This window comes from Camelus ferus, chromosome 23 (assembly GCF_009834535.1).
Source record: "Camelus ferus isolate YT-003-E chromosome 23, BCGSAC_Cfer_1.0, whole genome shotgun sequence".
Classification (NCBI taxonomy): domain Eukaryota; kingdom Metazoa; phylum Chordata; class Mammalia; order Artiodactyla; family Camelidae; genus Camelus; species Camelus ferus.
The window spans coordinates 12,272,978-12,299,497 of record NC_045718.1 but is presented as its reverse complement, the minus strand read 5'-3'; the positions used below and the strand labels follow the sequence as shown (position 1 = coordinate 12,299,497).

At 60.5% G+C, this 26,520-nt stretch overlaps 1 protein-coding gene across 2 annotated transcripts in view; it reads left to right on the top strand.

Annotated features, from left to right (window-relative positions):
* CACNA1S (calcium voltage-gated channel subunit alpha1 S) overlaps positions 1-26,201 on the top strand; it is a 59,311-nt gene extending 33,110 nt beyond the window's left edge. The window contains exons 17-44 of one of the 2 annotated variants that reach the window (XM_032466853.1): positions 600-732; positions 1,367-1,496; positions 2,589-2,648; positions 4,054-4,160; positions 4,617-4,704; positions 4,892-4,999; positions 5,796-5,848; positions 6,091-6,237; positions 6,649-6,850; positions 7,260-7,418; positions 8,876-8,986; positions 9,523-9,606; positions 14,557-14,613; positions 15,428-15,556; positions 15,685-15,750; positions 16,459-16,550; positions 17,167-17,326; positions 18,241-18,368; positions 19,128-19,224; positions 19,544-19,646; positions 20,509-20,610; positions 20,883-21,007; positions 22,388-22,516; positions 23,166-23,416; positions 24,375-24,460; positions 25,127-25,218; positions 25,425-25,562; positions 25,679-26,201. In XM_032466853.1, coding sequence (XP_032322744.1) covers positions 600-732; positions 1,367-1,496; positions 2,589-2,648; positions 4,054-4,160; positions 4,617-4,704; positions 4,892-4,999; positions 5,796-5,848; positions 6,091-6,237; positions 6,649-6,850; positions 7,260-7,418; positions 8,876-8,986; positions 9,523-9,606; positions 14,557-14,613; positions 15,428-15,556; positions 15,685-15,750; positions 16,459-16,550; positions 17,167-17,326; positions 18,241-18,368; positions 19,128-19,224; positions 19,544-19,646; positions 20,509-20,610; positions 20,883-21,007; positions 22,388-22,516; positions 23,166-23,416; positions 24,375-24,460; positions 25,127-25,218; positions 25,425-25,562; positions 25,679-25,930 — 3,389 coding nt within the window. In that variant the 3' untranslated portion in view covers positions 25,931-26,201. The remainder of the gene's footprint in view (positions 1-599; positions 733-1,366; positions 1,497-2,588; positions 2,649-4,053; positions 4,161-4,616; positions 4,705-4,891; positions 5,000-5,795; positions 5,849-6,090; positions 6,238-6,648; positions 6,851-7,259; positions 7,419-8,875; positions 8,987-9,522; positions 9,607-14,556; positions 14,614-15,427; positions 15,557-15,684; positions 15,751-16,458; positions 16,551-17,166; positions 17,327-18,240; positions 18,369-19,127; positions 19,225-19,543; positions 19,647-20,508; positions 20,611-20,882; positions 21,008-22,387; positions 22,517-23,165; positions 23,417-24,374; positions 24,461-25,126; positions 25,219-25,424; positions 25,563-25,678) is intronic. The other variant, XM_032466854.1, reaches the window with a different exon arrangement.
* Positions 26,202-26,520: the final 319 nt, after the last annotated feature.

The following is a 26,520-nucleotide window of genomic DNA, read 5'->3' as shown; positions in this document are numbered from 1 at the left end:
ACGGGGCCCTGAGACCCAGCAGACGAGGCTGGGGGCTCCCTTGCCTCCCCACCCCTACCTGCTTCTCCCCGAGACCGGGCACTGGCAGGAGAGGAAGAATATTATTAGTTTTTCATGTTGGCAGCTCCTCCCTGATGGTCTACTTTTGGGGTGACTTTAGAACCCAAGCCCAGGAGAGAATCTTGGAGTTTGTTTATTTTAACGAGCCTCCTGCCCCTCATCCATTTCACATTCTGGGGAGCTGAACTTGGGAGCGACGGAGGCCCGCCTGGCGTGCAAGTCAGGGGCAGAGCTGGGCCCAGAACCCAGGCCCCTATGTCACCCCCAGCTTGTGAGCATTTGAGGCAGCAAAGGTGCACCAGAAGTCTCCCCCACCTTGCTCCTGGCCCCACCTCTGGGGGGTCCTGAGCCTAACAGTTGTCTGGACAGCTCAGACTGGTGTCCTGCGGGAAGGGAGGTCCCTGGGCTGGACTCTGCTGGCATCCTTGCACCCCACATAGCTTGTTGGCCACTGAGGGTTCACAGTTGGTTCAGAGCACTGGAGCCGGGTAGCAGTAAAGCATGGAAAGTCACCCCAATTTCTCTCCCCCTCCCCACAGGGGATGATGAAGAAGATGAGCCCGAGGTCCCAATTAGCCCCCGGCCACGTCCGCTGGCCGAGCTGCAGCTGAAGGAGAAGGCCGTGCCCATCCCAGATGCCAGCGCCTTCTTCATCTTCAGCCCCACCAACAGGTGGGTGGGCCCGCGGCTGCCGGGCAAGGGGCTGGTGGGGCTGTCAGAGAGCGCTGCTTCCTGCTCTGATAAGACCCCCTTCTCCCTACTCTCTGGGCCTACAATACACTATGAGAAAGTCATTTCTTTAGCTTAAGATCTTATGCCCCATTTAAAACGCAAGCATCTCTGAGAGAAGTAACCCTTTAAACCTTGTCCCTCACTTACACCTAAGAGGGGTCCCACATATCGGTTCCTTTCCAAGAGCAATTGTAGATGGGACAAGGAGGCGAGAGCCAGGTGAGGCTGTAGCCTTACTGGCTTCACAGGTTCACACCTTAAAATACAGACTACAGTCTTCATGGAGCTCCATCCATCTGCCTCATGATGGTGATCAGCCTGTCCTGTTCTGGTGGCAAAACCGTGGGACAGAGTGGAATGTTGGGGGATGGCTCATTAGGGGATGGGATCAGGGCTGCAGGAACAGAATGTGGGGCAGGGCCCTGCATGTCCAGCTGGAGACCACCCAGAAGCAGGCTCTCCTTCTCCACTGACCCGGGAGGGAGGGCTCCAGGGTCCCTGTGCAGGACAGAAGCTGGTGAGACCTGAACGCCCAGTTCACAGCTCCCCTGACCCTCCCCCCCAACCCCTGCAGGATCCGTATCCTCTGTCACCGCATTGTCAACGCCACCTGGTTCACCAACTTCATCTTGCTCTTCATCCTGCTCAGCAGTGCAGCGCTGGCTGCTGAGGACCCCATCAGGGCTGAGTCCGTGAGGAATCAGGTGAAAGCACCCAGCCCAGCACCCCTCCCCGCTCCAAGCCTCCATCACCTGCACACCTCACTCTGATGCCTGGGGCTCAGTGGTATCCTCTGTGTAACTGTAGGCATCAGAGTTGTTTAGCGTTTAAATCCTGGGAGGGCCAAGACTGCCCAACCCACTCCTTCTGAACAGTGTTGTCACAGCATGTGGCATAGACAGGCTCTTGTTGCTGGGTTTTAGCAGTGATAATGGTTGGGATGGGGATGGTGGTGGTGATGCTGCTGCTGCTGCTGATGGTGATGATGGTGATGGTGATGATTATTGTGGTGGTGATGGTGGTGGTGATGGTGGTGGCAATGGAGATCATGGTAGTGGTGATGGTGGGGTGATGATGGTGGTGATGATGATGGTAATGATGATTGTGGTGGTGGTGGTGATGATGGTGATGGTGGTGGTGGTGATGATAGTGATGATGATTGTGGAGGTGATGATGGTGGTGGTGATGGTGGTGGTGGTGATGATAGTGATGATGATTGTGGAGGTGATGATAGTGATGATGATTGTGGAGGTGATGGTGGTGGTGATGATGATGGTGATGATGACTGTGATGGTGATGGTGGTGGTAGTGATGATAGTGATGATTGTGGAGGTGATTGTGGTGGTGATGGTGGTGATGATGATGGTGATGATGACTGTGGTGGTGATGATAGTGATGATGATTGTGGAGGTGATGATAGTGATGATGATTGTGGAGTTGATGGTGATGATGATGGTGATGATGACTGTGATGGTGATGGTGGTGGTAGTGATGATAGTGATGATTGTGGAGGTGATTGTGGTGGTGATGGTGGTGATGATGATGGTGATGATGACTGTGATGGTGATGGTAGTGATGATAGTGATGATTGTGGAGGTGATGATGGTGGTGGTGATGGTGGTGATAATGATTGTGATGATGACTGTGATGGTGATGGTGGTGGTGGTGATGATAGTGATGATGATTGTGGAGGTGATGATAGTGGTGGTGGTGATGGTGGTGATGGTGGTGGGGTGAAGACCCTGATGAGATCATCACTCTTCCTGTCTTCTCACTGACTTCTGCCTGGCCACCAGATCCTTGGGTATTTTGATATCGCATTTACCTCTGTCTTCACTGTGGAGATTGTCCTCAAGGTGAGTGAAGGCAGTGGGACAGGCTGGGTGAGGGGCATCTCCAGGCCGGGACCCAGAGCACATGTGGCTCCCAGTTACACAGGCTTTGCTCACTTAGGGGCTGGGTTGCAGGGAGGAGGGAAAAGCAAGAAGATGGCTGAGGGCAGCAGGGAAAGACTGGTGGGGCCCAGGAGACCAGTGGTTTCAGCTCATAGTCCGAGGTGAGTGGGCCAGCAGGTGCGTGTGCAGGCATGAAGCACAGTCAACTTGCAGCCCATGAGCTCCTCAGCGGAGCACTGTCAGTGTCGGTGAAGCGTTGGGCACTTTCCTCCAGAGTGAAGGCACAGTAGCCTAGGAGTAGACTCGGGAGCAGCAGTTTGTTCACAGGCCTTTGTTACCAGTGACTGAGAGACCTTCTCCTAGGACCCCAGAGAAGTGACCGCTGACCTGGGTGGGCTTCTGGCAGCTCCGCCCGACCCTCCCACTCCCTGTCCACAGCGCATCACTCCTGTTTCTCAAGGTGGACACGCTAGGTTCACACCACGATGGTGGGGACTGGGGATCAGAGACCCAGTAGCCCCAGCTTTCACCTCCATGACCCAGGAGGGGAGTGGCGAGCCGGGCAGGGGGAGCAGGCCCGGAGCAGGCTGCAGTGTGAAAGGTGGACAGTCCGTTCTTTCAGGGCCTTGATTTTTAAGGGTTGATCAGAGGGAGATAGTGGCTTCCCTGAGGTCCAAGAGGACTTCCTGAAGGTGGTGATTTTAGGCCTTGGAGTTGGATAGGACTCCATCAGAGAGAGGAGGGGCCGCTCAGGAGGACAAGACAATGACAAATGCATTGTAAAGCAATGTTTGGGACATGCTCAGAGAGGAGAAAGTGGCCCCTCTGGGCTGGTGTATAGCATACATGCAGGGGAGTCGGGGGTCTCGGTTTAGCAGCTGGAAAGGGAAGTTGAGATGAAATCATATAGGGCCTTGAATGCCAGGAAAGGCTTCAGCTGGCCAGAATTTAAGGGCGTTGCGTGTTTGTGCGGGGGCGTGGGAGATCACTAGGGACCACGTGAAAGACGCTGAGAGGCGAGTGAGAAGGCGGGTCCAGGGATGTGGAGGAGGAGGGGGTCAGAGGCCTGAGCAAGGCTTCCAGCGCCTGACAGCAGCTCAGCCTGACCCAGCAATGCCCAGCGCGCAGCTGGCTCCTGAGGACGCTTTCCGGGGCGGAGGAGCAGTTGTACGGCTCTGCAGGGGGTGGGGAGGCTCTCCCTGCCATGGTTCCGTGTGGAAGGAGCCCCAGGGCTCCCATGGCCTTGCTGCCTGGGAGAGGTCCCCGTGCCCCCAGAGCCAGGAGTAGAGGGTGGGGCAGTGCGCTGAGGACCCAGCAAGGAGAGTCCCCAGTCTCCTCCCCCCCGGGGTGCTGCCTCTCTCCCCAGATGACCACCTACGGGGCCTTCCTGCACAAGGGCTCCTTCTGCCGCAACTACTTCAACATGCTGGACCTGCTGGTGGTGGCCGTGTCCCTCATCTCCATGGGACTTGAGTGAGCGAGGCGGCCCGGGGTCCCAGAGGGGGAGCCCACCAATGCTGGTTGGTCGGCACCGAGCCGCAAGGGGAGGGTCTCTCGGGGCCACTGATGGGGGTCGAGGGTCCCTTGGGTTGTCCCCAGCTGGACTGAAGTGACAGGGCTTAGTGGGTAGGGCGTGTGCTGCAGACCAGGAGGGGGTGGAGAGGGGAGAAGGTGGTCCTGCCCTGCCCCACGGGGAGCATGGCCCCTGTGTCCAGGCGCTCCCGTCTGATGGGAGAGGCGGGGTCTGGGGCAGCCCTGGAGGAAACCCTTACAACAGTGATGCAAGACTAGCCCAGGGAGGAGGGCCCCTTTATCCCAGGCAGGAGCACAGGCAGCTTGAGGGAAGGGCTGAGTGTGGAGAGCTGGGGGCAGGCGGCAGGTGGAGGGCTGGAGAGGGCAGCCCTCAGCACCCTCCTGCCGCTCCCCCAGGTCCAGCACCATCTCTGTGGTGAAAATCCTGAGGGTACTGAGAGTGCTCCGACCACTCCGGGCCATCAACAGAGCCAAAGGGCTGAAGGTGAGAGAGGGCCCGGCAGGACCCCGGCAGGGACAGGGCTGCCAGGGCTGACCCCGGACATCTCAGCCCAGCCACCAGGGGTGAGGGGGAGGCTGGGCAGCCGTGCCGCCCACGGACCCCTCTCTGCCCCCCACAAGCTGGGACTGGTGACGAGGCGGGGACCACGCTGACTGGCCTCCCTCTGCAGCACGTGGTGCAGTGCGTGTTTGTGGCCATCCGCACCATCGGGAACATCGTCCTGGTCACCACGCTGCTCCAGTTCATGTTCGCCTGCATCGGTGTCCAGCTCTTCAAGGTGAGCCCTGGCCTGCCCTCACTTCCCCAGCTCCGGTGCCAGCTCTCGGGCCAAGGCAGGAGCTGGCCCATTTCCCTTCTAAGCAAAGGAGCCCTGCACTGTGAAGGCAGAGGTCCAGCACACACAGGTTTAGGGCGAAGCTGTCGTGAGTCTGAACTGGGCTCCTGGGTGATGTCCCTCCCCAACCCCCAGGCTCTGCGGGCCACCATCACCACCAGTACCTGCTGTCCTCCTGGCTGTCCCGGGTGAAGGCCCCACCTGCCGGCCCTGCCACCACCCTCCCTGCTACTCCCCCCCACCCCTTCACCCCGCCGGGCTGTCTGACACACGCCCGCCCCGCCCCAGCAGCTCCGGCTCCTCAGGCAGCTGGGCCTCTGCCCTCTGCGCCTGCAAGTGGGCCTGGCGTCCTTCATCTTCCCGGGAGCTGCCGGGGGTGGGGTCACCCGTGTCGCGTCTGGAAGCTGCCCTCCTGCTGCTCTCACTTTCCTGGGGGACCTTGTCTTTTCACTTCCACCTGGAAATCAGTGTATTTCCCTTCCTCAGGCCCAGCCTGGGGCACCCAGCAAACACTCAGTCCTCTAAGGAGCTGGCTCCCCGCCTCCCGGCTGTCTGCCCGGCGGGGGCCTCAGGGTGGCTGAGGGACCAGTGGGCTGTCCTGGGGCCTTGCCTTGATGGTCAGGCTGCCCTCCGCCCTCCAAGAGGAAGACCCAGGCCCTGCCTTCCCTCCTCCCTTCCACTGCATCTTTCAATCCTGTTTCCATGACAGCCTGTCTCCCTTCCTCCCTCCCGGATGCAGGGGAAGTTCTTCAGCTGCAATGACGTGTCCAAGATGACAGAGGAGGAGTGCAGGTGTGCATGCCGGAGGGACCCCTGCATGGGGAGGGGCTGGCCTGAGGGGCAGGGTGGTCTTCCCACTGGGGGACTGAGGAACCTGGGCCCAGGAAGGACCCTCACAGAAACCCCTCCCTTGGGTGACCCTGGTCCAGACCTCCCCTCTTTCCTGCACCTTCACCCTCAGGGCCTGGAGGATGGGGGGCAGGTGGGGCGAGGAACCATGTGCACAGTGCGGTGACCGGGCCCCCCCACCTCAGGGGCTACTACTACGTGTACAAGGATGGGGACCCCACGCAGGTGGAGTTGCGTCCCCGCCAGTGGATACACAACGACTTCCACTTCGACAACGTGCTCTCGGCCATGATGTCACTCTTCACGGTGTCCACCTTCGAGGGATGGCCGGAGTGAGTGGGGACTGGGACCCTGCCCACCCAGCTTCGGTCGGGGCCATACCAGGGGGCCACCCACACCATCTTACACTCTGCCAAATGTGGCAGGTGCTCAGCAAGCCACACGGTGTGCGTGCAGGACTGGTGTGCTGGCTGGTCCCTTGAGAGACAGCCCAACCAGGGGACTCAAGTGGAAGTGGGCCTCTCTGCCCGCAGGGGAGCCCGACTGGGCGATGAGGGGGGCGCGGTGTGTCCCATTCCAGGATCTGGTCCAGCCTCCTGGCAGGGTCCTAGCTCCTCCCCCATTGCGTGACTGCCTGGAAAGCCGGCTTGGGTCTCCATGTCCAGTGGAATGAAGCCCACCCTTCCTGGCCTAGCTCCGCCTCAACACCCAGCCCAGCCCAGCCTTCCCTCTGCCCTCCCCAGGCTGCTGTACAAGGCCATTGATGCTAACGAGGAGGACAAGGGCCCCGTGTACAACCACCGCGTGGAGATGGCCATCTTCTTCATCATCTACATCATCCTCATTGCCTTCTTCATGATGAACATCTTCGTGGGCTTTGTCATCGTCACCTTCCAGGAGCAGGGGGAGACGGAGTACAAGAACTGCGAGCTGGACAAGAACCAGGTAGCTGCTGGACTGCCTGCCAGAGGCCTCTGCCGGCCCAGCCGAGGCTTGGGGCAGGGAAGAGGGCCCTCAGGCGGGGGCAGGGTGACCCCACACCCTCCATCTGATGCCCAGCCCCACCTCCAACCCATCTCCCATCTGAAGCAGCACGCAGTGGTCAGGTGGGGTTTCCTCTTGGAACCTTCACAATCCCCAGAGCCCCTGGGACGGGGGAGCCGTGCTAGGGATGGGCTCTGATGGCTTGTGGGTGGCTCGGTGGGGCTCTTCCCCTGAACAGCCCAGCAGGGGCCCTTAGCCACAGCTGCCCTTGGCCTGCTGAATGCTGGGTCCTCCAGCCCATGGACCTGGGCATGGGGAGGGCGGAGGGAAGGGCTCCGGGTGCTGACCTGCGCGCCATGTCCTGTCTCAGCGCCAGTGTGTGCAGTACGCCCTGAAGGCCCGCCCCCTGAGGTGCTACATCCCCAAAAACCCATACCAGTACCAGGTGTGGTACGTCGTCACCTCCTCCTACTTCGAGTACCTGATGTTTGCCCTCATCATGCTCAACACCATCTGCCTGGGCATGCAGGTGAGGGAGGACCCGAGACAGGCGCTGGACGGGCGGGGCCCGGGCATGGCCTGGGGCGGGTCATGGTGGGATGGGCGGGGCCCGGGCGGAGCCTGGGGCGGGTCATGGTGGGATGGGCGGGGCCTGGGGCGGGTCATGGTGGGCGGGGCGGGGCCCGGGCAGGGCCTGGGCGGGACATGATGGGCTTAGCGGGGGTGGTGGGGGGCTCTGGGCGGGACATGATGGGCTGGGCTGGGCCTGGGCGGGGCCTGGCCAGGTTCCAGGCTGGTAGCCCCAGCACACTCTCCTTGCACCTGCTACGGGCCAGACTCTGTGGTGAGGGGCTGTGCGGGGCAGAGGGGCTGTGCGCGGCAGAGGAAGTCTCTGGCCCTGTGGCCAGGCACTCAACAGGTTACTAAGGAGGTCATGCAAGCTCACGCATGACTGTGGACGTTCTGGAAGCAGGAGGCAGCTATGAGGAAGGCCCTGTCGGAAGTAGAACGTGCTCTCTGTTTTCCTTCTGCTACTGCAAATCTCGATGTTGGAGCTGGTTGGAATTTTGGCTCCAGTCCCAAGAAAAATGGATTTACTATTCACAGAACAGGTGTCTCTTCGGAGACGAGCACACTTTATACACAGTGTCATGAGCGGAAGCATCGTCATCAAGACTTAATTAAGCATTTGATCCCTTACGGGCCATATAAATAGAATCGCACAGTGAGCTCTATGGCCCAGGAGCCCAGACACAGCCAACAGCAGGACCACGCACTGCCCCGTCTGGACAGGGAGTCACGGAGCCACAGGCCCGGAGCAGACAGAGACTCACGAGCCACAGCTCAAGTTTGGGCCGAGCCAGGAAGCAGAATTAGGCAGCTCTGCCTAGACAGGGTGGGGCGGGGGCAGCGTTAGATCCTTCTGAACTGCCTGGGAAGGTTCTGTGGAAGAAGTGGGATTTTTGTCAACTTTCTTTTAAAAAGGGTGAGAGATTCCTGGGAGATGTCATAGGACATTGTTGTCAGGATGGTCGGAGTGGTGGGTCGAGGGGGCTAAGGTCATGGTCCAGCTGCCTCTCCATCATGAAGGCAGTGCGCAGGTACAGGAGGCTGGTGATGCCAGGGCCCCACCTGCAGGTGGTGGTGGTCCCAGCCTAGAACCAGGGGTCTTCCCTCCTAGTCCTGTGCCCGAAGGCTTCGGTAAGCCTGTCACAGAGCCTTGCTACAGGGCCCCTCCTGTCCTTCCAGAGCAGACTTGTGTGTGGATAACCCTGCTTGCAGGATCGGGTGGAAACCGTCTCCTCTTCCCCTCATGGACCCCCCACAGGGATGGGGCGTGGCCGTCAGACCTGCTAGGACTCTGGACACGACACAGCCAGAGCAGGCTCCTCATTTTCTGAGACTAAAGAGAGGTGGGTGGGGGGCTCTGGGAGCCACCATGCAGGATGGGGAGCAGCCCCCAGCCCCTCCCCTCTGCCCCCCCAGCACTACAACCAGTCAGAGCAGATGAACCACATCTCAGACATCCTCAACGTGGCCTTCACCGTCATCTTCACCCTGGAGATGATCCTCAAGCTCATGGCGTTCAAGGCCAGGGTGCGTCCTGGGCCCACAGGGTGGGGCCTTTCCCTGGGGCCCTCCTCCCACCCCACACTTCCACCCCCACCTGCTCACCCCTGCCTGCAGGCCACTCAGGCTGCGCTTCCCCTGCCCCTTCTGTGAGTCTTTGTGTCCCCTCCTCCTTTTAAGCTTCTGAAGAGCAGTCCCAGGGCTGGGAAGTATCCTGCTGTGTCCTGGGTTCCCAAGCCCACTCCCACCCCCTCCCTCACCAGGTCTGCACCACAAGCCCAGACTGGGCTTCAAGTGGGGGTGTGGGGAGAAAGAGCCCCCCATGTGGACCGGGACCCCAGGCCCTATTTCCTGGCCATGCTGCCCTAGGAACACTTCATGCTCTGGAGGACCAGAGGCAAGGGCAGAGGTGCAGGGGTGGGTGAGGCCCCAACGCCACGGGGCAGTGGTGTCACGGCCCAACCCCACCTGGCCCTGGGGTTTTGCATCCCTCAGATGGGGCCGACTGCCCCTGCTGACTGCCGAGCCCCTTCCCCCATAGCTCACCTTGTCCCCTCCCCCAGGGATACTTTGGGGACCCCTGGAACGTGTTTGACTTCCTGATTGTCATCGGCAGCATCATCGACGTCATTCTCAGCGAGATCGACGTGAGTCAGGGTGGCGGGGCCACCACTGGGGCGGGGGGAGGAGCTTGTTCAGGCCACAGACACTTGTGGGGAACCCACTGTGCGTGCAGCCCAGCCCCTTGGTTATAAAGATGGAAAAGGCAGGGCTGTGGTCCTGAGAGCCCACACCTCAGACTCCCGGTGGACACAGTGAGGGGCCAGGCAGCCCACGGCCAGCACCGTCGTAGAAGGGAGAGGTCCTCTCTGGGCAGATGGTCAGGGGAGGCTTCAAGGAGGTGGCGCCACCTGAAGAGGGTGCAAGCACCACAGGCCGGAGCCCAGTCAACAGAAGGTTCAGGGCTCGCCGGGAGGTCCCTCCGGTTAGAAGCACGTGAGTGTGCCGGGGAGAGAAGGGGGTCCAGCTGGAGAGGCAAGTGGGGGTGGGGGTGTTGAATTGTGCATAGCCGGCAGTGGGGGGGCCCTGAACACCCTACACTTCTAAAAAGTTACTCTGGAGGTAAAGGGAGGAGGTGAGCCCTACGCAAGGTAGGCGGCCCCGTTGGGCAGGCGGCCATCCGTCTACTCCTCAGACGTTTACTGGGCACCTCCCCCTTGTGCTAGAGGTACCGCGTGAGCAAAAGTCTGGGGGGACCGGACAGAAAAACAGACTGTAAGGACACACGTGGCTGGTGCGACCGGTATGTGTGATGGAGACAGAGTGCAAGGGAATGCACCGGTGTGTCCAGGTGATATTTAAGCTCAGCCCTGCGTGAAGCAGGACACAGGCTGCCAGGTGCTGGGCCCCACCCTGCCGCAGGTAGGGGGTGAGGGCAGACTTTGGGGATTCCAGGAGGCCTGGTGGCCGGGCTGGAGAGTGATGGAGGTGAACCCAGAGAAAGAGGCCAGGGCTGGACCACATCAGTCCTTGGAAGCCGTGCTTAGGATCTTGGGTTTTGTCCTGAGCGAGATGAGAGCCCTTGGAAGTGTTTAAACCTGGTCTTTGCTTAGTTCTAAACGGACCCTTCTGGCTGCTGCGCTGAGCACAAGCTGTAGGGACGCTAGGGGCGCCCCGGGGGGTGGTCGGGGGTACCACGATGGCCCCGCTGAGGGACGGAGGTGACCAGAGCAGCAGAAGTGGTGAGGGGCAGTCATCACCTGGGTCTGCTTGGAACATCGAGCTGACAGTATTTGCTGATGAGCTTGATTTAGGGTGAGAGGGGAAAAAAATCAGCGGCGACGACAAGGATTTCGCCCAAGAAACTGAGCTTCTGTGTGTGCAGGTGGGGTGGAAACCGAGGGTCCCACTTGGGATGCGACCACTTAGGATGCTCTCGAGGCTTCCAGATGGAGGCGCTGAGTTGGCTTGGGTTTCCGAGCCCGGAGCCCAGAGGCTGGGTCAGACTAGAGATCTAATCTGAGACTCTAGGAATGAACTGGCATTTAGTCGTGGGAGTGGGTAAGATCCCCTACGGGAAGGAGGTGTTTAGAGAGCAGAGGTCCAGGGGCTGAGCCCTGTGGGCTCCGGTGTTTGGTGACTGGGGGCTGAGGAGGGATGGGCCATGGAGGCAGGGGGACTGAGAGAGGGGCGTCCCGGAGTCAGGAGCCCAGCACGTGCAGGAGACAGAGTGACGGTTGTGTTGAACATGGAGGAAGCGGGAGCTGTGCACCGACTGGGTTCCGGCAACACGGGACCAACAGTTTCACGGGAATCCCGAGAAGGGATGCCCGGCTGCAGTGGGCTGAGGAGAGGCAGTGCGGAGCGTGGGCCCGGACAGCTCTCTCGAGGTGTTTTGCCACAAAGAGAAATAGCCTAGAAGTTGGGGAGGGTGCAGAGCCAAAGAGAAGTAAATTACAGCACATCCTGGGCTCATGGGAGTATCCAGCGCCGGGAGTGGGGAGTGGGGGGTCAGCGGGGGGAACTGCAGGAGCAAAGTCCTTGAGCGAGAGAGTGAGAACCAGCACCCTGGGGAGGGCTGGCTCCCTGCAGCAGGAGGAACCCTGAGCGTGGGGCTGGACTCGGGCAGGAGCAGCAGAGCTCAGGGGCTCTGGGGGGAGCGGCGGGATGAGCTGAGCGCCAGCCCAGGGCCACGGGGAAGGAGGGCATCCAAGGGGACTTAGTGTCTCAAAGAGAAGGAAAACTAGGAGGCAGCCTCCTGACTTTGCTCTTGTGCTGGGGTTTGGGCGCTGGAGAGTAGGGATGCGTGTCTCTGGACACTTCGGCCCGGAGCCCAGGGTCACTCTGTCTCCAGCACTGGCAGCAGCTCCATAAACAAAGGGAGGTGACGGCCAAAGCCTGGGGGGGACCAGACGACTGCCTGGGAGTTGAGATTCCCTTGGAATTCAAGCCAGCGAGGCCACAGGGTGTGGGACCAGTTTGCCGTCAGTGCTGCGGGGTGAACGGAGTCTCTGTATTAGAGAGACTTCTTTCCTTCCCCTCTTAGAGGGAGTGCAAAGTTTACTCATTCATTTTTAAAATAATCAGTTAGTTACACAAAATATAGTGCAATTAGTCAAAAGCAATATCAAGTAACTTGTTTTTTAAGTGATTGTGCAGAGGAACTCTTTTTCATCAGAAGGCTAACGTTTTATTATGCTGTACACCAAAAGCTGAGATAACATTGTAAACTGACTATATTTCAATTACAAAAAAAGAAAAGCTGGGGGAAAAAAAGCTACCATTTGCGAGGAATATGGCAGAGATAGGGAGGTGCACTTCAGTGATGAGATGTACCCCAATGGCTGAGTTCTAAGGGGTTTTGTAAGCTGATTGTTAAACACAGCCATTATGAAACAAGAAAAAATATAAACTTACAATCAAGTAAATTTTGAAACAAAAGTAAAAAAAATAAAGAATAAAAAAAATGAAGTGATCGTGCAATACAGTAATAGCGGTGGCTTTCCTAACTACACGGAGAATCACACAAAAGCACCTAGAAATATTGAAGAAATGTGCACATTGTCGCTTTTTCTTTCTTCCATTTATAATTTCCAACCTTCAGCTCTATTTCATGTCTTTTTGGTAGGTGGTATTAACACTGGAAGTTAAAGTGACAGGCCTCACAATTAGTGGCCATCTTCTTTGAATATTTCACTTTTCTATTTCCGGTGAATATAATCACCTTGCAACTGCATGATTCCTTCAGGCTAAGTCACATTTCGTATCTCAAAGAATGTGTTTTTCAATAAAGAGGGGCAGACTCTGGGGCTGACCCCTGCCCCAGTGGGTCTGCCCAAGGGGGTATCAGGAGAGGCCCAGCCCCAAAGTCAGGGTTCCCCTCTGCCCACCGATAAGCACCTCAGACTCTGCCAGCGCAGGACTGAACCTCTTGGGGGTGGGAGAGGAAGGGGGTGAGGGAGCAGCAGAGTACAGGACTGGGTCCATGTGCAAGGGGCCCTCAGCTCCTACAGGCTGAGCCCGGAAGGAGCGGCACCTTCTGGCTGTCAGGGGCAGGCCTGGCCTGGGGTCCTGTTCACCCTGTGCACAGGACAGGCGGGGACAGACAGAACTCCACCTGTGTCTAAGCCCATCCAGAGGGGCGGGGCCGATGAGGCAGGGTGGGTTCTGGACACACGAGGGTGCCCACTGGGCCTGTGTGTGCATTTCCACTACTCTCGGCTTTGCTGGGGAACAGCACCCCAAGGCCCCAGGGTCTGAGAGCACAGCCACTGCCTAAATTATAAATAGTTACTTCTTGAAGTTTGAAGTCTGTGTTGGGGAGGCCGGGATAAATCAGAGCAGTTTCTTTGCTGGAGGATGGCTGGAGGGTGTTGTTGGTCACCATCTGATTTTTAGGGACAGCAGATGTTTGCTGAAGTCATGTTCAGTCTTTGAATTTAAAAACTGATTTTCGTTCCTGTGTGTAAACCAGGGCACAGGCTTGGGCAGCACTGACTGCTGGCACTTTCTTCAGTGATGCAAATGTCCTGCTGGGTCCAGAGCAGTAGCCACGAGCCACGTGTGTCTGTTGGTCACTTGAAATGTGGCCCGTGCAGCTGAGGAGATGAATGTCTAAGTTTATGTAATTTTCGCTGTAGTCCGAATAGCCACGTGTGCCTGCTGGTGCCAGGCGGGCAGCACAGATCTGGAACACGGCTTGTCATCCCTGACTGCGTATTAAACCCCCCGGGCTGCATTTACACCTCGCAAAGCCAGGCCTAGCCCCGAGAAGCTGACTTAGTTGGCCAGCGTTGGGGAGCCAGCAAAGGTCTATGTTTTTAAGTTCTCTTGTGTGATTCTGACATGCAGCCTGGGCTGAGAACCAGGGATCCAGGTAAAAGCTGCCCTGGAGAACGCTGCTTGGTGGGAACCAGTCCCCCCACAAGTAATCAAGATAAAACAATGACTGGCCCTCCCAGGACTCCAGAACCAGGGCTTCTCCTGACACGTGGCCCAAGGGAGAAGCTCAGAGTAAACAGGAGAAAAAAGCTGCTCCCACAAACCCCACGCCTGCCCTTTAAGAGCCTGGTCCCTGAGATAGAAGCCTTGGTCCTGCTCCCAGGTTGGGGGCAGAAACACATCTACTGGGGGGCCTCGGACTCCCCCAGAGGGCCTTGCCCCTGGAGGATGGGACCTCCATAAGGGCCTCAGCGGCACAAGGGAGCTGGCCAGCACCCCTGGACTCAGGGCGATGGGGTGTGACTCCCCTTGTGACCACGAGCAGGTACTTCCCCATGTCCCCCGGCCCCTGCAACAGCCCCACTGTCATAGACCCCAGACACACGGGCTGCATCTTGGAGGCAAGAAGGGACCCACCCATTTCCAGTCTCCCCTCCTCTTCTGGCTCCCTTGACCCCAGCCTGTCGCTGTTCCCACACCCCCACCCTCGACCTTGACTGCAGCCCCCTGGGGTCTTTACTCCCACCTCTCTGTCTTGTTCTCTCTTTAACTCTTCTGTGGTCTGTCCTTTCTGACGCCTCTCCTCACCTCCCTCCCACCGTGTCCCTCCTCCTCTCTCTCCTCCCTCCCTTCCCCTCCTCTCTCTCTCTCCACAGACTTTCCTGGCCTCCAGCGGGGGACTGTATTGCCTGGGTGGCGGCTGCGGGAACGTTGTAATTCCAGGCTGCATGAGCCTGCCCGGCTCGCCCGCCAGCTCTGCCCTGCAGCGTGCATGCGCGGCCTGGCCGCTGGACTGCATGGGGCGGGTGCACTCAGGGCCCCTTCCTCGAGCAGGCCCCGGAGGGTCCGGGTTGGGGTGGGGTGGGGGCTCTGTGCTGGAGTGTGCATGGATGCAGTGGCTTTCGTGGAGCCCTGGGAGACGGGGCATCTGGCTGATGGGAACATCCAGAGAGGACTGGATGGCACAGAACCTTAGTGACAGGCCACCAGCACCAAGCGTGTGGGGGCACAGAAGCCGGGCAGGGGGCTCTCCCCGGCCAGAGTCATCCGGTGTCTAACGCTGGCACATGGGCAGAGGCCTCCTGGCTTAGGACAGCCGTGTGCAGGGCAGGGTGGGGCGTGGCCACTGAATTGATGGCCACAGAGGAGCTGAGCTTCTGGAAGACTTTGCCCTGGGAGGACACTAGGGGAAGGGCCAGGAGAGCTGCCAGGGTCCTGGGCTCAGGGGCAGCTTGTGGGGAGGTGAGATGAGGCAGGAGCCCCAGGAGGGCAGGAGCTGGGCCCGGCCGCCCAGTCCCAGGGGCCGAATCCCCGTCCCCTCACTGCACTGCTTGGCGCCCCGCCCACCCCACCTCCAGCTGAGCCAGCCCTGGGCCCTGAGCCCAGGGAGGGTCAGTACGAGTGCCCAGCAGGGCCACCAGGTGGGCTGAAAGTCCCCCCACCGCGACAAGTCCCGCACACACTGCCCCTCCCGCCCGCCACGCCCTTCCTCCCCGCCCCAGACTGACCCGGGGCTGCGCCCCGCAGGACCCCGACGAGAGCGCCCGCATCTCCAGCGCCTTTTTCCGCCTGTTCCGCGTCATGAGGCTGATCAAGCTGCTGAGCCGTGCGGAGGGCGTGCGCACGTTGCTCTGGACCTTCATCAAGTCCTTCCAGGTGTGCGGGCGGAGGGCCTGCAGGGGCTGCCCAGGGTGGTGCCGGGGAGTGGGGTCCCCGCCGAGCTCTGGGAGGCGGGGCTGCGGGGCAGGTGGAGCGCGTGCCCTGAGCTCTGCCCTCACCCACAGGCCCTGCCCTACGTGGCTCTGCTCATCGTCATGCTCTTTTTCATCTACGCTGTCATCGGCATGCAGGTGAGGGGCGGGGAGGGGGGCAAGTGAGCCCTGGCCGGAGGGGCATCTGGATCTCCGGAGAATAGAGGGCAGGAGGGGCGACTGGGGAGGTCTAGCCAGTGTGCAGACTGGACCCTCCACCCACCAGGCCCCTGCCTTGTACCTCCTGGCAGACCAGGGCTCAGCTCAAAATGGAGGGAGATGGCGTTAGGGGAAGCAGCCCAGGAGGGACCCTGCAGACAGACAGATCAGGGCCAGACTGCTCTCCAAGGCCCCCACTAGAGGCTGGGGGATCTCAGACCACACTCGCCTGGAGCCCACCCACCCCCTACACTGAGTCCCTAAGTCAGCCTGCGGCTAGGAAAACTGGTCCACTCCCCATAGCTGACCCTTGAACAACAGGGGTCTGAACTGCGCAGGTCTGCTGGTATGTGACTTTTTTCCATAAATACGCACCACCATGCTGCGCAGTTGAACCCACGGCTGTGGAACCGTGGATATGGAGGGCCCGAGGACTGGCTCCAAAGTTACACTGGGGTCTCGACTGCGTGGCGGTCGGCATCGCTAACCCAGCATTCCTCAAGGGTCGACTGCAGCCTGATTTATCTGGCTTCGGGTCTGACGTGGCCCGAACTGGGGAGGGTTTGGAGGAGATAGGGGCACCGGTGGGGAGGAGGTCAGCTGGGAGACGCTTCCAGGTACCGGAGCAGAGCCCTCTGGGATTTGCAGATGTTTGGGAAGATCGCCATGGTGGACGGGACCCAGATCAACCGAAACAACAACTTCCAGACCTTCCCCCAGGCTGTGCTGCTGCTCTTCAGGCAGGAGGCCCCACCGCCCCAACCGCGACCTGTGACCCCTGACTCCTGACCTGGCTTACTCTGCTCCAGTCTGCGGGAGGCAGGCTGGCTTCCTGCGTGGGGGCCCCGCACCTGGAAGGGCCGAGGCTCTGCTGTCCTTTTCCGATGGGAGCGCCGCTCCCCGCCGTACAGCCAGGGCTGCTTTCTAAGTCATTTTTGCACACGTGGTCCCTGCCTTCGTGTGCACTGTGCCCGGAATGAGGCAGCCAGCGCTGAGCAGGGTCCTGTGGATCCCTCCTCTCCTCTCACCCAGGCAGGAGATAGGTCGACCCGGAGGGTGAGGCCTCAGTGACCTCTGACCCCGCCTCCCTGGCTCAGCACCCTTTCCCTCTTGCTTCCCCACCATTGGCTGGAGTCCTGGACCCATCTTGCCCCTCCATCCAGGAAACTGCCTTTCCCCAGTCAGCTCCTGCCAGTTGGGTCCCGAGAGTGGTGGTGGGGGGGCAGCTCACACAGAGCTGCGGGGGAGCCCCCACTCTGGAGGGGCAGCCTGCCCGCACCGCCCGCCTGTGCTCACCCCGGCCGCCTCCCGGGGGGCCGCCGGGAGTGAGAGGCCCATGGAGCTCTTGTCCCCCAGGTGCGCCACGGGCGAGGCGTGGCAGGAGATCCTGCTGGCCTGCAGCTACGGCAAGCTGTGCGACCCCGAGTCGGACTACGCCCCCGGGGAGGAGCACACGTGCGGCACCAGCTTCGCCTACTACTACTTCATCAGCTTCTACATGCTGTGCGCCTTCCTGGTGAGCGGCCGCGGGGCGCCCTCCCCTCCTCCCTGTGCGCGCTGTCCCTCGGGGACCGGCTCGGGGACGCAGCAGCGCCGGGCTCCGGCTAGACTGTCCCTGTCCTGGTCGTCCTGGGTGTGGCTCGGTGTTCTGAGTGCTTTTCCATGCCCCAGAAGAGTTGCTAAAAGGTTTTACTTTTTACTTTTTCTTTTGCGGGAAGGGGTGTTAACAGTTAGTAATCAGGAGGATGTAGTGAGGTTCTGCCCTAAATAGTCCGAGGCCTCCAGTAAAGCCGTTCGCCGCCCCCCCTTCCTCGGAGGAGAAGGCTGCCCTCTGTGAGGAGGCTGGGACGCTGGAAACAAGGTCCCCCAGGAGGTCACTGTGCAGCTGGAAACAGCACCAGACGGCTTTGAGCCTCAGGGCGCTGTCTGCTCACGTCGAAGGCGAGAGCACTCAGCAGCCCTTGGCCCTTGCTCCCTCACCCTTTTTTTCCTATATTCACCAAAACGGTAGTTTGCATGTTTGATGTGTGCCTGGCCCTGCGCCCAGTGCAGGGACAGAAACAGGAACAGGACACAGTCCAGGCCCTGACGCCACTCACTGGGCACCAGGGGTCCACGTGCAGGAAGCCTTGCATTTCAAAGGGATGCCCGACAACAGAGAACCGGCGAGAGCAGCACAGCCGGCCCGGTGGCCCACGGCTCTCGGGTGTAGACCAGAGGCCGAGACTGGACTTGAAGGGAGAGCCCAGGAGCCCCGGCAGGGACCCCCCAGGGCCGGAGCACGGAGTGACACAGGCTGCTCGTGTTGGGTGGCGGTCGTCCGGGAGGGCTGGGATGCCGAGCCCAGGCAGGGAGAAGCTTGGACCCTGTGCCCCATGGACGGCCCCCGCCCGCCCCCATCCCACCTGCCTCCCTACTCTCCTCCTGCAGATCATCAACCTCTTTGTGGCCGTCATCATGGACAACTTTGACTACCTCACGCGGGACTGGTCCATCCTGGGTCCCCACCACCTGGACGAGTTCAAGGCCATCTGGGCAGAGTATGACCCGGAGGCTAAGTGAGTCCCGTCCGCAGGCTCTGTGCTGGGCCCTCCCTCAACCGTCCAGCCCTCATTCTAGACCCCGTCCGAGTGTCCGACAGGGAGTCATTCTCCACTCTAACAACATGTAGGCTTCCTCTCTCTTTATGATCCGAGGCCTGGGATCGGAGAACTGGACTTTCTCAGGGTCGGAGGGATCCCACAGCTCCCAGGGCAGGAGCCCCCTTCCCTTTATTGAAAATGGTCACCCAGCTACACACGGACACTTCTAGGAGCAGGGAACTCACTAGGCCCCGGCCACTCAGTGTGGCCAACTGACCAAGCGTCCAAGCTTGGTAAAAGTGCAGAGCCCCGGCCCCACTCCAGACTGTCTGGCTCCGAGTCTGCATCGCTGGTATCCTGACCCTCTGGGCACTCGTGTGCACTTTAACCCTGAGGAGCACGGCTGCCTTACACTGTTTCTAAGAAGGTAGTCACTTCACTCTCTATGACTGTTCCCAGAGGTCCGGTGCTGTGCCAACCATGCCCCGTATTATCTCACTTAATCTTTCCAGCACCGCCAACTCGGTCTCAAGCTCTCCACCAGTCCCTGGAGGGGGGTTTCCACCTCCCTTGATCCATGACCTCTACCTTTATTTATGCAATCCAAGAACCCCCAATTAGCTTCACTGAAACCCAAGGAAGGCTCCTGGCTCTCTTCCCCTCGGCCATTCTCTGAACAGGAAGGGAGGTCTGGGTGTGGCTGCCAGGTAGACCAGTCTGGGTGTCCCCCTGCAGGGGCAGAATCAAACATCTGGATGTGGTGACCCTGCTGAGAAGGATCCAGCCCCCTCTGGGCTTTGGGAAGTTCTGCCCACACCGGGTGGCATGTAAGGTAACAGAGCTGCCAGCGAGGGGAGCCCACCGCAGGGGCACAGGTGTCCTGGTGGGGAAGTCGGTGAGGCCGGATTGGATGAGGCATTTTATAGCAGTCATCTGTGGGGTCCCCACACCTCTCCCTGGGACCTACAGTCTGAGAGAGTCCCCAGCTCATCTCCCCCTGCCTCATGAAGAGCGTCCTGGTCAACCTCCCCACCCCGTCCTCCCCTCCCCTCCCCTCCCCTGCCCTGCTGGCCCTCAGTTCGGGGGAGGATGCCCGGCCTGGCTCGGGGGTCCCTGCGCGTCAGTAAACCCCCTCTCCTGCACGCCCGCAGCGGCTGGTGGGCATGAACATGCCCCTGAACAGCGATGGTACGGTCACCTTCAATGCCACCCTCTTCGCTCTGGTCCGCACAGCACTCAAGATCAAGACGGAAGGTGAGGGCCTCTGGGTGCAGCCCCCTGCCCTCAGGGCTGAGATTCCAGCAGATCCTGCCATTCTTAGACCTAAAGGTGGGAAACAGGAGTTAGGGGAGAAGCAGAGGCAGGACCCGGACCACAGCCACCAAACCCTCATGCCTTCGGGGCTCTGCAGGGCGAAAGTCACCAAGGATGTGCTCCCGCACAGCTGTGTCTGACCCGGTCTGGGAAGTGGTGGTGTTCCCGCAGGGGTGGGGGCACCGGGGTTCCGTCTGGGCCGGAGCTACGGGGCGGCTGCTGGAGTTCCCACTTGGCCCCACTGAATCCGCAGGCCCCTGGCTGCCAGGAAGTCGGACGTGGTGGGAGCTGGGGAAGAGTCGGAGGGGAGGGGCTTGGCTTTGCCCCAGAGCCCTTGCACAGGGACCAGCTGCCCAGAGCCATCCCGCAGGGGCTCGGACCATCTCAGGCACCCAGGACAGCCACAGGGAAGGCTCCCCTGGGAGGTCAGGAAGAGGAGGCCGAGAGCCAGGGAGGAGCCACGTTGGCACAGTGGGGAGGCTGCCTGGTGTACCCAGGGTGGACCGGAGGGGACGTGGGGGACAAAAGAGTGTTTGGGGAGGCAGAGAATGGGGAGGATAGCCTCTAAAGTCAACTGCTCTGGGCACTGGGAGCCAAGGCCTGTGTGGAGTGAGTATGTGACCACGGGCTGGGCTGCCCCGGGGGCAGTGATGCCTCCCCCAAGGCCAGTGCCCAGCACAGCAGCTGCCAGAAGAGAAAACACAGCCAACGTTTGCCGAGTGAGAGTGCCCGGTGGCTTTGTCCAGGGCAGGCGGCTTGGCCTGTATGACTCTGGGGCCTCTCCGCTTCTCCCCGCCCCCAGGTAACTTCGAGCAGGCCAACGAGGAGCTGCGGGCCATCATCAAGAAGATCTGGAAGAGAACCAGCATGAAGCTCCTGGACCAGGTCATCCCTCCAATAGGAGGTGGGTGCTGCTGTGGGAGGCCAGAGCCCAGAGGCAGCCGCGGGGAGGGGATGAGGGCCTCTCCAGGGGGCCCTCTGGGAGTCTGAGAGTGGCCTGGTCCCCGTGGATACCCTGGGTGGACCCTATGGCAGCCATCACAGCTGCTCCAGCCTCAGCTGGAGACCGCCTGCCTGGTGGCCAAGTCAGCCAGAGGAGGGGTGGCCTGGTGACACGTGGCCCCCACGCTGACCCCGGCGTCAGATGCCCACCGGCCCCCGTTGGCTCCTCTGCAGATGATGAGGTGACGGTGGGGAAGTTCTACGCCACGTTTCTCATCCAGGAGCACTTCCGAAAGTTCATGAAGCGCCAGGAGGAGTATTATGGGTATCGGCCCAAGAAGGACACTGTGCAGATCCAGGTGAGCCCGACCTGGGCCCCGCGGATGTGCGCGCTGAGCCGGGCCTCCAGCTCCCTCTCTGCGTCCTTTGGGGCTGAGGGTGGAGGCACAGTGGGAAGGAGGGGCCGGGACAAGTGCGGAATGAGATGACAGCTCTGGGTGGTCCACCATGGAAGACACTTCAACCTCAAGGGAAGAACCAGGGGCTCTTCCATCTCCGGATGATATGATCGAAAATAACGGTCCCCTCCCTTGAACACTGGGGAGAGGTTTGCGTGGGATGAGGGCCGTGATCGCCAGAGGAAGCACGTTTCCTGGGGGAGGGGAGGTGCCTGAAATGAGCACCGGGTACGCGAAGACACTCACAACTTTGCGTTAGCTTACCTGTTCTTTATTTCAGTTTTTTATGTTAGGTATTTATAATGCCCATGATTGATACATCCAAAATAAACATGCATTTGGGCTACGTGTTCAAAAATACATTTTAATTTTTACTTTGAAACAATCTCACCATTTTAAAAGTTGCCTGTATAATACAGAAACCTTTTTTCCCCCTGAGCCATTTGAAAGTAATTCCCAGTGTTCCATCAACCCAGAACACTTCAGTGTGTATTTCCTGCAGACAAGGCCATTCTCCTCCATAATCCTCCTGCATAACCACGAGGCAGCCACCAAAATCAGGAAATTCATGCGTTACTGCTGTGGAATCCTCAGGCCCCATGCAGGTTTCACCCATTGTCCCAGAAACGTCCTTTACAGCAGAAGGATCGGATCCGTAATCACACATTGCATTTAGGGGCCGTATCTCTTTAGTCTCTTCCACCTGGAACGGTTGCCCAGTTCTTCCTTGACACGACCTTGACACTTTGGAAGGTCACCGGCCAGGATGTCCCTCCATCTGGGTTTGTGTGATGTGTCCTGACAGACTGAGGACATGCATCTCAGACAGGAATGTCCCAGGAGGGTGCTGTGTTCTCACTGCAGACCAGCAAGTGACACCAGTTTTGACTGGTCCTGTTGCTGGTGATAAGAACTTTGATCAGCTCAAAAAATGGTATTAATGGATGGCAAGGGCAAGCAAAAGAGGTCGTCTGCCCAGAAGACTGTGCTGAGTGAAAGGGGTTTCCAACCTGGAGGCCTGGGCGGGTGAGGAACCGCCGTGAGGCTGAGAGAAGATACCTTGGGGACCATCAGGGTTTGGACTATCCCAGACAGAGCAGGACGTGGTGGCCTTGCGAAGCCCTGGGACACTGAATGAGCAGGAAGGCGTGGGGCTGGAGCTGGGCCTTTGGGAGGCCCTGGTTGCCAGGATCAGAAACGAGGGAGGCCGTGGGAAGCAGTGTGGCCTCCAGTCCTGGCTTGAGTTGGGGAGGGGTCACTGAGTCCCAGCTCTATCCCCAGGCCGGGCTGCGGACCATTGAGGAAGAGGCAGCCCCTGAGATCCGCCGCACCATCTCAGGGGACCTGATGGCTGAGGAGGAGCTGGAGAGAGCCATGGTGGAGGCCGCGATGGAGGAAGGGATATTCCGGGTGAGCCAGGCCGTGGTCTCCGCAGGGCACCCGCAGCAGAGAGGAGGCCGGGAGCCCAGCCGCACAGCGTGGAGGCTGAGGACCCCCACCTCCAACGTCTCTCAGGACTAGGAGTCAGTGGCCCCACCCGCTTCCTCTGCCATCCCTCCCTCTCTCCCCTCCCCACAAACCCGAGTCAACAGTCACCCCTCAGAAACCTTCCCTGATCAGATGCCCCACTGCTTCCCGCTTAGTCCTCAGCTCTGTCTCAGGTTCCTTCTGACACCAGCGAGCTGGAGGGTCCTTAATGACCACCTCGTTAAATTCCTTGGAATTCATGAGGAAACGGTGGCCCAGAGGGATGACCTGACATGTCCAACAACGTTTTAGAAGTTAGTTCTGGAGGTGGGACTACAGCCAGTCCTCCAGGCGCCCAGTTCCGGGCTCACTCACCGCCCGAGTTTCCCGTCCGGATGCCCGTCTCCCCCATGCAGTTCTCTCCATGTGCCCTGTCTGCACCATCAGGCTGAGAACTCTCCAAGGGGGTGGTCTCTTCCCCGGCCTCACAGCCCAGTCCATTGTCCTCTGGCCTCACTCCCACTGTCCGCGGTGGCAGCCCCCCGCACTTCCCTGTCTCTGCTCTCAGTACCCCCCTCCTCCTGGCCCACAGAGGACCGGAGGTCTGTTCGGCCAGGTGGACAACTTCCTGGAAAGGACCAACTCCCTGCCCCACGTCATGGCCAACCAGAGGCCCCTCCAGTTCACTGAAATAGAGATGGAGGAGCTGGAATCGCCTGTCTTCTTGGAGGACTTCCCTCAGCATCCAAGCACCAACCCCCTGGCTCGAGCCAACACCAACAATGCCAATGCCAACGCCACGGGTGGCAACAGCAACCATGGCAACCGCTGGGCGTTCTCCAGGTAATGGCAGTAACTGTCAGCCCGGGATGTGGGGGCACTGGGGTGGGGCTAGGCAGACGCAGTTGGCGGTTCAGGCTTTTCGGGGACCCCGAAGTGTGGACGGTGTGCCTGTGCGCCCTTTGGGACCCAGCCTGAGCCTTGATACGAGGGGCCGGCCTGGGCTGCAGAGACTCCTCTGGCCAGCAGGGGGCAGCCTCGGGTCGGCGTTGGCCTCGGTGCCCAGCTGTTGTTCTATTGTCTGCGACAGGTCTGGGAACTGAACACACAGGTTAGGAGAGGGACTTTGGAGGCGGCACATTGTAGGAAAACCTAAACTATTAAGGTTTGGCCATTGGGTTTGGGTTTGGGTTCCAGGTGGTTCCCCATCTCACCAACCCTGGGCTGTAGACTGCCATGAAAACCAGCGGGGTGAGGGGAGAGGGTCCTGTGGGCTGGGCTCGGAGCAGAGCTCTGCTCCAGACGGGAGGCTTGGTGACTGGGGTTCTCTGGCCTGGAAAGGCTGAGCCCCGCCCCCAGGACCGGGCAGGACAGGGCAGAGGCCAGGTGAGAAGCTCCTTCCCAGGTCAGCGCTGCCTGCGCCCCCTCCCGCCAGAGACCCCCCCACGCAGCCCGCAAGCCCTGCGGGGCGCCACGGGGTGCTGGGTGCTGGACGTGCAGAAGCATCAGGCAGTCTCTTTGGGGGGGTGGGCTGTCATGTGATCCGACTGTGGCCAAACAATCTCAGAGAGTAGGTCCTGAGAATGCAGAGGGCGTTGACCGCCACAGGCCGGAAAGGCCTAGAACCAAACTAGTTAGGGACATCGAGGGGGCTTCCAGAACCACAAACTCTGCGGCTGGGACGCCCCACGACCAGAACAATGGGTTAGACCCTGGGGAAAGGGTGTTGGGCTCACAGAGGGGCAGGGGCGGCAGGAGAGCCAGCAGCCTCCCTGGCTCATCGGCCGTGTTTCCATTTCAGTGTCCACTACGAGGGGGAGTTCCCGGGAGAGACAGAGACACCTGCCGCCAGGGGAGGAGCCTTTGGCCAGCACTGGGGGACCCTGGGTCAGTCTCTCATCTGCTCCCGAGGGACTGACCATCTCCCAGAGAGGCCTGGGGAGCCCTGCTCCTCTGTACATTTGGGGAACCTGGCTGGGAGCCTGTGGCCCAGCAGAGAAGAAGGGTGTCACCTGGGTGGCTGAGTGAAGTGAGGGGGATGTGCACTGTGAGGGGGCCTCCCTGGGCCCTCCAGAGAGCTTACACACACCCCTCCTGGCCCGAAGGATAGCCAGACACACAGACACCTCAGCTCTGACCTTCAGCTGATGACCTGGCAATCAGTCTCCCAGCAGGTCCTAGACTGGCTGTGTGTCAGCAGATCCCTGAGGACGCTGGGGTTCACAGGAGCTGGGGGTGCTTGCTTGTCCTGCTCCCCAACACACACACACACACTCTCAAACACACACTCACACAGGAGACCAGCTTGGCCTCAGTTGGCCAGACTCGGGCCCTCCCCAGCCCACAAGGACAGAGACCAGGCCAAGGTGCTTGGTGGGTGGAGGGCAGTGGGGAGTCCTGCCCGGCCTGGGGTTGGTTGGCCTCAGCTCAAGTCCACTGTCCAGGGCCCGAGGATCTCAGGGTGGGGCAGACTGGCCAGGTGGAGCTGTCTTGATCCGGGACCCCCGGGCAGGAGTCAGCAGCCCCTCTTGGCCTCCCCCCACCCTGCCACAGACCCCCACAGCAAATCCTGTGTGGAAAGGCTGAAGGGACCTCGGACCCAGAGAGCTGTGCCCGGAGCGCAGGCACCTCCCACCCCTTGCCAGGTAACGGGACAGAGGCTGGGAGCAAACTCCACACGGAGGAAGGGAGGAGGGTAATTTGCTGGCAATTGCAGGATGGACAGGACTCTTCTGGTTCCTCCCCTTCCTGGAGATCTTGCCAGGGGCTCCCTCTGAGGAGCTGAGGCTTCCCAGATCCCAGGGGGGTCTAGCAACCCCGTGGGGTCTTTGCTTTCATGTATTTGGACCAGGCGTGGGTGGAGTCTCCCGTGGCTGAGGAGAGGAGCCCCACACCAGAGTCCCTGCCCAAGGAGGCACCGCCTGGCAATAGGACTGAGGACCGCACCCCCAGGTGCCCAGCTCCAGCCACAGCCCTGCTGATCCGAGAGGTGAGTGGGGGCTGTGATGGCACCAGCTGCCATTCCGAGGTGGCCCTGTGATGGCCTGGGTGGGGAGGGGTAGGGCTCCCCGGGAAGACCCCACCGACCTCCTCTCCTCCCGGCAGGCTCTGGTTCGAGGGGGCCTGGACACCCTGGCAACTGATGCTAACTTTGTCAAGGCGACAGGCCAGGCCCTGGCCGAGGCCTGCCAGATGGAACCAGAGGAGGTGGAGGTGGCAGCAGCAGAGCTTCTGAAGGGGCGTGAGGCCCCAGAGGGCGTGGCCAGCGCCCCGGGGCGCTTGGGCCTCGGGTCCTCCCTGGGCAGCCTCGACCAGCTTCAGGGCTCCCAGGAGACCCTTATTCCCCGCAGGCTGTGAAGGCCGCGTGGCCAGCGTGGGCTTAGAGCGAGCCTGGCCGAGGGTGGGGCCAGGGAGGGCTCGGCCCGCCACGCCGCTGCAGCCTCCCTGTCTCAGCAGCTAGGCGGCAGGCCGGTGGGGGTGGTCAGGAACCACCTCCAAGATCGGGAGGGAGGCTGACAGCCCTTCTCCTCACCAGCAAGGGGTGCGACTGGGTGCAGTTTCTGATGTCATTCAAACAGGCCTGGGCAGTGGCAGCAGGACATTAAAGTCTTGGGCCTGTGGCAGGGCACCCACCCTCTGCTTGTCTCCTTTCTGGGGCCCTTTGACACGCACTCTCCCCTCGCCCATTCCCGCGGAAGGGCCGTCTGGACTGGTCCCTGCAGGAGCAGAGAGAGGCCCAGTGCAGAGAGCGTGGGCTCTCCTGGACGTCCGCGGCCTCCTCCGCCGGCCGGGGTCCTGCGGGCAGCTCTCCAGCCGCTCTGCCCCGAGTGCTCCATCCACACGGCCCCAGGGCCTCCCCTGGGCTCTGCTCACGGCCCGGGGCACCCAGGCCTGCAGTGCCCAGGCCTGCTCTCCACGCCGAGTACATGAGTGAAGGACCAGGAGCT